A 12,840-nucleotide genomic window follows, 5' to 3' on the forward strand; every position below is an offset into this window, starting at 1 on the left:
AAAAGTCCCAGCTTGCTCTCCTCCTGTGTCGGATACTCCAATCCTTTACAATCTTCATGGTCCTTTGCTCAACTTCCTGCATTATGTCCCTGTCTCTACTGTAGTGGAGAGCTTGGAGCTGGACTCCAAATATTTCTCCCTGAGTACAGGGAAAGGATCACCACCCCTTGCCCTGCTGGTAACATTGTTCCTAATGCATTCAACATCTGTAGTCCTTATCCTTTCACTATAGTGGGTTTTTTGGGGGATTGAGGGTTTTTTTGGTTTGGTTTTTTTTTTCTGATTGTGTGGGCTATACTAACAACATGTTATCTTGTAGTGCATACCAGCTTAAATTGATGTTATTAATAAATATGAATATCTGAATTCTGTTCTATTTGTTAGTTTAAAATTATAGGGAGGGACTTTGAACACTCCAGGCTATTGCCCATTTACACCTTGAGTAATCTTTAAATAATATATTAGTAAATGGAAAAGAATTTAGTAATATGATTAAGTGAGAATGCATTCCTGAAGATGCTAGTGAATTTTTTTTTTAGTATGTTCTGGTTTTGCCATAGTTTGTGGCTGGGTGATAGTGTGACTGATGTAATGGTTTTATTAGTTACTTGTAATATTTGGTCTGAAGTAGTAAATGAATAGATATATCAAGGACACTTTGGTCATTTGTTCCATAGATAGTAATCTTTTATGATGTAGTATTTTTTAAACTGTAAACATAAATAGCCATGTTTATCTTACCTGAGATAATGCCAAAATATAAGGAAGATATAAAGCTATTAGAAACTACCCAAAGGAAGGCTACGAAGATGGTGAAGGGCCTTGAGGGGAAGCCGTATGAGATCACTTGATTTGTTCAGTCTGGAGAAGAGGAGACTGAGGGGAGACGTCATTGCAGTCTACAGGTTTCTCATAAGCAGAAGGGGAGGGATTCTTCTCTCTGGTGACTAATGACAGGACCCAAGGGAATGACATGAAGCTGTGTCAGGGAGGGTCAGGTTGCATATTAGGGACAGGTTCTTCACCTGGAGGGCGGTTGGGCACTGGAACAGGTTCCCCAGGGATGTGGGGAAGCTCACCAAGCCTGACAGAGTTCAAGAAATGTTTGGATAATACTCTGAGGAACATGGTGTGATCCCTGCAGGGCCAGGAGTTGGACTTTGATGATCCTTGTGGGTCCCCTCCAACTCAGGATATTCCACGATTCTGTGAACATTTTGTTACAAAAACTGGTTGTAGAAATGAGTCCTCCTTGCAAGTAGAATTATCTTAAATATCATTCAAACAATTTGGTGTCTAATGTAAGTGGACTAATATATTATTCAATCTTGTAATTAAAAGCATTTAGATGAAGAGAATTTTGATATTACTAAGAGAAGGGGAACCTTGATAAAAGTATTAGTTACTGTCAAATTGCTCTAAATAAGAGATGTTTTCAGTGTAAAGATTATATTTTTTGCTTTATAGCATTATTGCAATGGTTTAATCTCTGTGAATTTTCTCAGTTCCAGGGTGCCTCATGGTGGCTTTGCCCATATAATGGGTGGCAGTGGATTGCAAAATTTTACAATTGCTGCTGTACCATATACTGAAAATCTTTTACCAACATCAAGCACATGGTATGTTAACTAGGCTTATTGAAATGTCTTAAAACAGAGCTTTTTCATGTCAGTCACAGTCAAAAGTACAGTTCTTTTCAATATTAAGAGGTCCCAAAGAAATTTAGACAGTTTTTGGAGTATTCACTATCCAACAAGAAAGTGATAGGTTTTAATCCAGATGATGTTACATTATGTTTGCTCATTGTTTATTACTTGATTTTGCCTAATTGAAAGTAGTGAAATTAATAAAGGAATATTAAAGTTAAATTATTCTTTTACAACTTACTGAAGTGAAAAAACACTTAATTTTCTGCAATATATTCGAATGCTCAGTGGTACTATAAGGCAGCACAAGTTTGTTTTCTACCATAAATGTGGTCTCTTCAGGGGTTTTGATCAGAAATCTTTTCTGTTGAGTTTCTTGCTGAATTGTGATGTGGCTTTTATTTTCTTTCTTTTCAGTATCAACATGCTCAAGTTACCTGAATACCCAAGTAAAGAAATCCTGAAAGACAGGCTTCTTGTGGCATTGCACTGTGGAAGCTATGGTTACACAATGGCATAATGAAGTCTAGGAAACTTATCTGACTGCTAATGTGAAATTTTGAGTGGCAGAAGTAATTTTGGAAACTGTCAATAGAGAAGCAGCTTAGATGCTGCAGCCCATTGACAGGGCTGGGCTTCAGAATTCGCACAGGATCATCAGCTTTTCTTCCATTATTGTGTTGTCAAGGTAGCTTTGATACCATCACAACAAACTTCTCAGTATGTTGTATTTTCATTTTTTAAAATTACAGACCTGTATGGAAATCAGTTTACGTGCTTTTCATTATTACTTCAGTATGAGAAAGTTTGTCAGAATCTTTTTCCCCAGTTTACTTTTTTTTTTCTGACTATGTGATTGAATGACATTTGCATTGTAGTTTACTTTGCACTCAGATGGAATACTGCTAATGGACAGAGTTGTACTTTATGCCTTGTTGCATGTGAAAGTGCCATTTATTTTTGCAGAGACCACTACAGAAAGTTCAGTTGGGATATTGTACAGTAAGACAGAGCTGATGTATTTTCCATTTCTTTGCATAGTAACAGAGAGAAAATTTTATAACTTTTTAGTATTTTAATGTATATACTATGTAAAGATTAGACTGTTATGACTGTAAAAAATAACAGATTGAGTTTATCTAATTTATATTAGAATTTACACTATATTCTACTAAATATTTAAAGTATTTGTGACTTTATAGTCAACTTGCAGTTTAGAATTTGTAAATATTAAAGATCTATATCCATTATTTGAATGCCTTTACGCTTTCCTTGACATAACTGTATCTTCGAAAGGTATTATTAAATTTTAGTATTTTAACCAGAATCTGAATGTGACAAGTCTGTGTGTCTCTGGGTGGATTATTCTTTTTTTACCCCTGGATGTTATTAATCTTTATATAATTTAAATTGTCTTGGAAGTAGCATTTGAGAAGTCATTGTCAAAGTGTATGGATGGGCATAAAGAGATGAACAAGGAAGGAAATGGAGCTTATGAGGTTAACTGACAAGAATGTAATTATTAGAATATCATGTCAAAATTTGTGTAGAATTAAAATATATTACTCAAATAATATACAAAAATACACAGCAAGGGCTTCTCAGCGTGTGTTTTTGATAAGTAGCTGCACGTGTTGGGGTTGATGATGCTATTGCATAATTGCTTTTCCAAGGACACTGGGATAGGTCTACATTATTGTTTTGATTCAGACTGGGAGTGTTTTTTTGGTTGTTGATGTGTTTTTTCAGTTGAGGGTGTATTTCTTCTTTGTAAATTAATGTGGTCATCCCTATTGTCATGCTTTTGCTTCAGAGAATGTAAACTGAAATCTGTTAAGATAAAACTAAACAGAAAAACATGATCCAAAAATGTACTAAATGCTAATGGATGAACATCACATTTGTGTCTGCAAGACTTAAATGATCTGAAGAGGTGATCTGAAGAGTTCATAAAATAATTCAGACATAGCGAACCCCTCAAATGCATATATTTTAAGTTTCAGCTCCACAGCAGAAACTGTTTCCTACTGATCCATTCATGTTTTCCAACACTAAGTGCTAATACATGTGTAGCCTGAGTTCACCAGCTGATCTGTCTAGGCTGCTTACTTAGTGCTGGGTTTTTCCAGATTTTATTTATTTTAACATAATCTCTCTCGAAGTGTGAGAGAGAAATCCATGGACCATCTGACTCAGTCTTGCCACGTTAGTATTCCTTTGGGCTAAGCCTCTCTGATTCTGTTTGTGCACATGTTGTATAAATGTTGGTTTAAATTCTTAGGTGGAGTCTGTGACTGCAACTTAAGGAGAATACTGGTTTTAGTTAGTGGAAAGAGCAGACTCTTCCAGCAGGGCAGTCCAGTGAAAGCTGGTTAACTGTTCAATCAGTGGAGAAATGCTGTTCCTCTCTGGCATGCTCTAGGAAGCTTTGTCTATTTAGATAGGTTAGATGTTTGAGGCTGTGTGGGGTTTTAGTGTTAAATACCAGTTATCTTGGATCCCTCAGTTAGCAAAAGTACTTTGCTTTTTCTGTGCAGCTGGGCCATGCTTGGTTCCCTGGTTCTACAGCTTATTCTATTATGTGCCTCTGCAAGGTAGATTGATAGCAGGACAGTGTTTTGGGCAGTACAAGGTATTTGTCAGGAACTAGGTATTTGTTTTCTGTATGTAAAACTGGGACTTTTATCTTTATCTTAGGGTTTTACCGTAAACGTTGTTCATTAACTGCTTTGCAATCTCTGATTTTTAATTTTTTTTTTCCATTTCACATGTTCTATTTACAGTAATATACAGCAGTTTGCGGGAAGCCAAAACCTTGCATACTCCTGCATAGTGTTCAAAACATGTCATACTGTAAAGCTGAGTGAAGGGGAAAAAAGCATAATTTGAGGGTTTTTTTCCTCTTCTTTATTATGCTGTAGGTGACATAAGTATTAACAGGCTGAATTTGGTCTCGAACAGTACATTTAAATGCTCGGAAGCTGGTTTTGAAATGTCATGGAGCGTACAGTTTCATTGTTCTCAAGTTTCCTGTGACAGATCTCCCTCTTACAGCCTCACGAATGGTGACACAGATTACTCCTCCCTCCTCCATGCCAATGTTAGTCATGTCCTCTATGAATTATCTTGTAGTATTTCTTGTAATGTTTGTTGTACTTACCCCCATATTGGTCAGAATGAAATTCTTTTAAAATCCTCCCATAATAAGAAAGCATGATGAAATTATGTAGAAAGTGGAAATAGAGATCTTGATACTGGACTCTCGCTATAACCTCAGCCTTGTTATTACTTGTTTGAATAGTTTTTATTTTCTGATGAAACTCTGAACAGTCAGTGCTGGTGGCTGCAGCTGACCATGTGAAATTGGCAGGATTTAATTACTGCATTGAAAGACTGTTTTTAGGACACCTGTGCCCTATTAGCAACAGGGTGTAAAAAGCCTGTTGAGAAACTATAACTTAATATAGCTTATAGTTTAGAATGATTAATTAGTTTATATTTGTTCTCTCCCACTGTGCCAGAACCAGTCAGGGTGAATGTTTTATCTCGGAAAGAACAGAACAGATGTCTTGTCAGATCATAGATCATCAGTGCTCATTAACTTTTATTATCTTTATGAAATGTTAGATAGCAAAGCCTAGTTTTTGATGCTTGAAAATGTGTTGTGCATCTAATGTTGCAAAACCATTAAAACCATAAACTGTAAAATGTAGCTTAATGACTTTTACTGTATCTTCCATAGTCACATAAAATTGAAAATGGAATGAGAGGGAGAAGGTGGTTGGCTTGGAGACTTCCACATGTATGGTAGAGAAAAATATTAGGATCGCCTCTGCTTTGGAAACATATTAACTCTTTATTTAGGAATATAAACTCAAATTTCCACTTTTAGTTTCTTTGGACTAAAGAAACCAATTTAGTTTATTCAGTTCCAATGAGCTGATTCCCCTCTGCAAGTACAGCTCAAGTACTGTCTCAGAAGCCTTCCTCTTCCAGACCTGAGCAGGAGCAGCAGCTCTCTTCATGACGTCCAACCTGGATGTGTGGGGCGTAGACCAAGGAAGGGGGAAAATATTGCTCAGAGTGCTTTTTTAAACCTTTTGAAAAATAAATAAAACCCCCTTATTTGTCACTCACCAAATGCAGACATGCAATAGTCTGTAAGTGTTCTTCCAAGTCTTAATGTGTACGTGGTTTTCCAGTAACACCTCTGTGGTGTTGCACAGGAACCAGGTGTAGAAATTGAACCGACTTGTCATTCTTTCTGTAATTGTGGGTTGACCTTTGGCTCTGAAAGAAAGTAGTCTTTGCAGTTCTGCTCCCTGGACACAAGAGCGTCCAGTAACCATTCCAAAGAGCTAGTAAATAACTTTATTATAAAGCATTCTATTAAATACATGTTTTAAGCAGTTATTAAAATACTAAAAGATACTGAAAAAATACCCTAGCATATCTCACTTTCTAATACAACTTTTGTCTTGATAATTTCAAAAAGTCCAGTGAATTTACACTGGAAATTTTTTGGTTTTAGGCACCTTTATGAAGAAGGATGACAGCTGTCAGAGTGAATCAAGGAACGCCTTGTCTTAATAGCTTGTTCCTGTTGTAACATCACCGCAGTCTCCAGAGTGGAGACAATATTTAAATGGTTTATAGTCTGTTAAAATAAGGATGTTGTCTGAAGTTGCTATTTTGCTTCTATGTCTTACCTTCTGGGGGGTGGTTTTCATCTGGGGGAAGGAAAGACAAAAGAGGAGGAGTGCTTCCTGGCTTGGTGATGAGGGAAGTGGAGGAAGAGGGTCAGATCAAATATGGTAATGCTGGTAGTTTAAGAAAGCAGTCTTCTGTGAGGGTAATTCTTCCCCACCCCGGGATTAGGTTTCTCGCTCTTCATTTGAATAAGTGAGCAGCATGCGCAGTCCCTTCTTCTGGACCTTTCTGGAAATGGGATGGGGGGCTTTGAGGGTCTTTTGGTAATATTGATCCCTCTCTACTGGTCTTGCCCACTCCTTGACCCCTTGTGCTCCTCTGTGTTGTACAGTCTCCATGGCCCAGAACAGGGAAGTTGGCCCAGGGAGGTGCTGCCCTATCTCCGTAAGGCCTTTTCCAGCCACATCCTATTCTAACTTGCCTACTTGAATGGGTATTGGTGTTTGAGGCATAGCAATGCATTAACTCCTTACTGCCCAGGCTTCTATACTCATCACCACGAGCTTTTGGAATGTGACGCAGCTGTTAAAGAGGGAAGAACAAGAATGCATTTTCAGTCAGATTTTGAAGGGTGGTTTCTTTTTCTCTATTGCTTCCATGCTGTATTTTATAAAATATATAACAATATTTAAATAAATATAGAACAACATTTATTAAATACATAAATTACATAAATCCAAAACACTTTACTTTTATATATTTATATAGATATATAATTTTTATCAGTACTACTACAGTAAAGTGCTACATACTAGAGTGTTTTAGGCTGTGGAGATTTTGTTTCCCTTTATTAGTGCTACTAACTGGATGATTGGGGTTTTTATACATTAAATAAAAGACTTTCAATTTTAGTCCTGTAGTTGGGGAATTTGCATGTATGTTTGTGTCTTTCTTACCTTCATTCTGAAAGAGTGGGTAGGTTTTCACTTAGGCTGTTGAAATTATGGACAAATCAGTAGTTTGTACATGCAGCTGTTGTTACTGACAATTTTTAGCATGTCCATAGAAGAGCATTTGTCCAGTTAAGAAGTAAAATCAGTCAACTGCTGAATTGATGCTAAGGACCAAAGCTTTAAATCAACTAGATTAAACCTCCTCGGGGATTCTTGAGTTGTAAAGATAAGTGCTTTCCAAGTCAGAACATCTGTTTTTATCCAGACTTACTATAGATAATCGTACAGCCAATAGACTAGAGACTGTGATATATGTTTTATAGACTCACTTGTCAATTCAACAACTTTTTTACACTCTAAGGACAATAACCGAGTTAATGTACTTCTGTGGGACTAGATGTTGTTTAGAAGCAGTAGGAATCAAACTACATAAGGAAACCTAGTGTAAGGTTACTGGATTACTCTTAGGTTAGCTCTAAGGTTAACCTAAGGGTTACTGTCTCTATACAGCTAGGTAGATTGAAACATTTCTAGTTATGCATATTAAGCAGTATTTCTAGTTTCAGTTTTAAAAATCTGCATGTAATTTGAACTAAGATATTAATAAGAACTGAATTAAGATAGAACACACCTTAGTTTTTGGTTTAAATGTGGCATTATTGTATGTCTTTACATACATGGCATATAATTTAGTTGGAGCATATTATTTTTAAAATGCTCACCTAGTATGTTTGACGTGCTAGGCTAGATAGGCTCAAAACACCAATGAGAAGGGCTGCAGTGGTCTATTGAAATATTTCTTCAGTGTCATTTGTATGTCAATCAGTGTTAAAAAGTCATCAGAAACATTTTGACTGTATTGACTACAGTATATAGATAAATTTTCTCTAAAAATAGAACTCTCCCAGTTTCTCACCCAGATTTTTCCTGATCTTTTACTCTGAATGTAATGTATAACCATTGGTAGGAACAGCAAATAATATCCCTAAATATGTGTCAGGTTTTTTCCATGGGAAATCGTTTAAAAAAAAAAAAAAAAAGCTAATATGATTAGAAACTGGTTAATGCTGAAAGCTGTAGAAATTGAGCAGAAGTGCAAACACTATGAAGGCACATGTCCCTGAGCTCGCTGTTTGCAGCTGTATATACTTGGTGCATTAAGTGCTTGTGACATTCTGTGCCAAGAGTTCAACTATTCAGTTTCATACAGCACCAAGTGATTCATCGGGATTATTAGGATTCTCATGGGATAGGTTCACCGTACTGATTGCCTCTGACAGATCAGTTTGCTTAGATTAAAAAGCAATTGTTGCTGTCTAGTCAGATTTATAACCTCTGGTAAAAGGAAACTGAACCTTAGTGCTGTCCAGTGTATAAAAACACCTTGGTCTACAAATTACATGGATTGGAAAGAAAGCTGAATACTTGAAGAATGATACTAGTTTACATGCACACAGGCAAAGATTTTACAGGTATCTAATACACAGCTTGTCTGTGCTAGTAAGTTTATTCTGATGTATTTAGGTGAATCTATAAGCACTATTTTAAATTAATTCTTCTAATTGTTGTCTTTGTGGAAATAAAGTAATGCAAATATTGATTGGTATTTGGATGCCTGTGGATGTTAACGGCAGTGTGGCTTTTAGGTGTATGTCAGCTAAAGGATGGAATTGTACTGTAGGGAATCTAAATTCCGTAATAGATTAGACCTGGTGAGGTGGCCTGGAGACAACTATTGTGCTTTACCCCTGATTTGTGGCACATATTAGTGATGCTCTTAGGTGTAAGACCATAAGCGAGAGAAAAGAGAAAATAAATGGTAGACACACACCTCTGAAAGTGAAGAGTATCTTCAGGGAAGAGGTGAGTCGTGTCCCGGGTATAAATGTGAAATAAGAGGGGTGTTTTAACAACAGATATGTCATTCAGCTGGAGAGTGGGAGAAGTGCCTGGGCCTCCTAGAGATGTGATCCTTTTTACTTCCTCACCTGGTCTGTAGGCTGCAGTTTGCTGTCACTGACTGGGAAGACTGGTTGCACTCAACCAGACGGGTTGCTGGAGGATGGTGAATTTTCTTTTCCATGTTGAACGCTAGCTCAGAATGAGCCTTCTGGTGACTTGTCATCTTGATATATCTCTCCCCCTCCTGACCCCCCCATACCTTAAGGTAGATTTTCTTGGCGTGCTAAAGGAAGTTAAGCTTCTGCTGAAAGGCCACCACTTCAGATTTTATGTGAGAAGGGGCTCCCTTCTGTGCAGGAAAGATTCTTCCCATTAAGCACAGTGACATGCATTACTGCTGAAATGTGTCTCTAATTTAGGAAAACTCCATGAATATGAACTCCATGGTCAGGACACGTGGAGGTTAAATAGCCATATCAGTGCTTTTGGTCCTTAGCTCCTTGACATCATTTTGAAACACAACTTATTTATGTTTTGAAAATAGTCTGTGTGTGTCTCTGTGTGCATTTGAAAAAAAAAAAAGGTTCAGAGTGTTAGTATTTCTTTACTTGCTATAATCGTTCTTCTGACTTGGAAGTACTTCATACACAAAATTGAAAATCCAGTTGGGTGAAACTTAGGTAGATGTTCCTTTCTTTGTTTAGGTTGGGGGTTGTTGTGGAAGTGTTTTTATTTTAGCATATTTAGAATCTTCACCTCCAGTCTTGACTGGATTGTGGTGGTTTGAGAACTGTGTTAGAAAGATCAGGCAAACATACTTACAGCCTTTGCTATTCATTACAGTTTCTTTCTGTGTATTTGGTGACAATTTCCTGTGTCTTCACTGGTGATGTTACCAGAAAAATAGACTGAAATAACGGAAATGTGTGAGTGAATAACTGTGATAAACTTCAATGTAAAGCTATGCTTTCTATAAGGTGCAATAATACTTTCATTAAAGCTGTCCAAGAGTCTAGCTGTGTGTAATTACAGCTCATAGCTATGTGCACTTTGTGTGTGTGTGTGTGTGTGTGTGTGTGTGTGTGTGTGTGTGTGTGTGTGTAAATGCCTGAAGAAATGCTTTTCCTTACTGTCTTTTAGAGAAAAAACACCCCCACCTTTGGCTGTGTCTTGCACTGTTGGACTGTATGCTTTGTTTCCACTTCTGCATCTGCCTTATCTCCAGTACCAAGGTTCTCTGTTACTCAGTCTCGACTGGTTGATGTGAGTTCACCAGAGGCTTTTGCTCTGTCATGTATCTTTGTGCTTAACAGACAGCAAAGTTCAATGGACAGGCAGATGACACAGAGACTGCCAAGGCTCACGTTTGATGTCTACGTCTGCTACTGACCCCCTTTGTAACCTTAGTAAATCTCTTCATGTGTCTGTACATAGGCCCATGCTATTATAGTTACACTGTAAACTTCTGAAGGAGGGAGACAGCCTTAGTATATTTCTCTAATGCCTCACAGAGCAGATGAGTTCCGTAGGGATATGTCAAAGTGTCCAGATGTAGTGTCTGTATTTTTACCCAGGATTTAATTCCGATCCTTGGAGACAGTCCTGGAGTAGGGCCTCAGGGGTCTACTTGCTCTTCTGTGTTGCCCATCCTGTTGAGCCCTTCTGGCAGCTGGAGCAAACTGGAGCAGGTGGGTATGATAAACATGTGGTTACGGAATCTCTGTATCTTGGAAATGCTGTTGAGTTCTCACTGGTCGCAAATTTTGAAAATGGTAACAGAAAGGCTTGAGATCAACCAAACACTCTACAAGGCTTGTTCCTGCTTCAGTGTCTTATCCTACCCTGTCACCTTGACTATATGCTTGGTAAAGTGTGGGCTAATAGATTCATTCCTGTGGTCTGTCTGGAAAGCAGTCATGTTGGATAACCAGTGACCTGTGGGGATGCTCCGTCCGAGTGTGACTTTACTTGCTTTAACTTGCACTAGGATCATCATCTTCTCAAGAGCCTTCGATGCCCTGTTGCTGGAGGCTTTTACATCTGGAAATTGATGGTTTGAATGGAGAGATGCTTTTGATAAAGTTTAAATCTGATTCTTTATCAGATAAATAAGGAAGCAGTTGTTGCTTTCAAACTTTGGACGAAGTTGGAAAGTTGCTTTTAAGCAGTAGAGTTATCCTATAGCAAATCGTACTTCCTTCTTGAAGCAGAAGTGAATTTAATTTTCAAAAGCCTTGATGGTGAGCATCATGCTCCTCTTGCTTGAGTCTTTTTGTGTATCCATTCAACATCACCTGACTACTTCTGTACCAAGACTAACCATCTAAAGTTCAACACATCCCAAGTCCATTTGTGTTGATTCTGCCTTTTTTGTATATGTGCAAGCTCTCACTAGTAAAATTTATACTTAAAGCCTGCATTTTTTTTTCTATTATGTAGCCTCTGACTCTAAATCTAATGTGTTCCTTCAATATATATTTGCTATGAATATGATTTTTAGTTTAATAAAGTAAAGCCCAATACCTGTATTTTAGCAGGTTTTGTCAAACTCCTCAGCTGTTTTTCTCCAGTAATGCATTGGTGTCATGCTTTAAAGCTCACTGTTAGTGTGATTGGTGTAGCTACATGCCTCCTGCTTCTGTAGAAATTTTCATGGAGGAGAAAAGTGAGTCGGGTTTTGGTGCTTTCTACAACTAGGAAAGCAATTTCTGGACAGTGTAAAGATAAGCAAGTGTTGTTTATGCTGTTTTGTATCTTTGTAAGATGAACAGTTACATACATGAAAAGATTTTAAGTCTGTTCTTGGGGTAGGCAGCAGTTAAAGAAAAAAACCAAAATATTTTGGGGAACAAAGGTGGAGAGTTCCTTGATTTTCCAGAAATGTGCTGATCTCTTCATGCAGAGTGCTATCCTGGAGCTCTGCAGAGATGCTGCTTTTTTAAACATACCTGTTTTTTCTGTGACTGTGAAATATCAGATCTTTAAATTTCATGCCATCCTCCCCTTCAGACAAATCCAACTTCACAGCATCAGGAAGGCTTCTGAGCAGGATAGAAGGTAGGATAAAAAGCAGTAAACTGGCAAAGAATCTGCAGGGTCTGAAGGTCTCTAATTTTGAAGGTTGAACTTGTGTGGTGATTTATGCCAAACATCAGCCTCTACCATCCCTAAAAAAGGAGTGCCAAGTATCTAAAATGTTTTCATTGATTTTGCTGTCTTAGGATTGCTGTTTACTCTGATCTTGAACCATAAAGCTGTGCTCGTTCAGCATGTCTGAACCCGCTTAAGTAAGGGAACTTAATTATTATGACATTTTTATCTGGTTCCTGTCTTTGTAGGATACTAGGCCTTAAAGCTGTCAAAGGCCAAACTAAATGTGGGCCATCCTGTTCATCAGACTCGTGTAATGTGGTGGGTAAGGGGAGATCTCTATTTAGAAACCTTTGCTGATCTTCCAGAGGTGCTTGACTTTTAAGTTTTGGGAAAAAGCATATTTTTTATCAATGATTTGTTTAAGAAAATGGTCTCTTGCTTTTAAATTGATATAAGTTGTTGGAATTGGAGGATTTATGGCATATTATGGCAATATGCCTCTAATAAACAGTATTTAATACAGAGATAATTAATCTGACTCTTCTTTCCTCTAATGAATTTCATGTTTGTATGTTAGTCTTTTTTTCATAGACAGC

General features: G+C 37.5%; 1 protein-coding gene across 5 annotated transcripts in view; it reads left to right on the forward strand.

Annotated features, from left to right (window-relative positions):
* HACE1 (HECT domain and ankyrin repeat containing E3 ubiquitin protein ligase 1) overlaps positions 1–2,987 on the forward strand; it is a 51,237-nt gene extending 48,250 nt beyond the window's left edge. For all 5 annotated transcript variants that reach the window (XM_027694163.1, XM_027694191.1, XM_027694172.1 and 2 more), the window contains 2 exons: positions 1,506–1,619; positions 2,064–2,987. In XM_027694163.1, coding sequence (XP_027549964.1) covers positions 1,506–1,619; positions 2,064–2,166 — 217 coding nt within the window. In that variant the 3' untranslated portion in view covers positions 2,167–2,987. The remainder of the gene's footprint in view (positions 1–1,505; positions 1,620–2,063) is intronic.
* Positions 2,988–12,840: the final 9,853 nt, after the last annotated feature.

The sequence above is a fragment of the Neopelma chrysocephalum genome, unplaced genomic scaffold (assembly GCF_003984885.1).
Source record: "Neopelma chrysocephalum unplaced genomic scaffold, ASM398488v2 Primary Assembly neopelma1_23, whole genome shotgun sequence".
Lineage (NCBI taxonomy): Eukaryota > Metazoa > Chordata > Aves > Passeriformes > Pipridae > Neopelma > Neopelma chrysocephalum.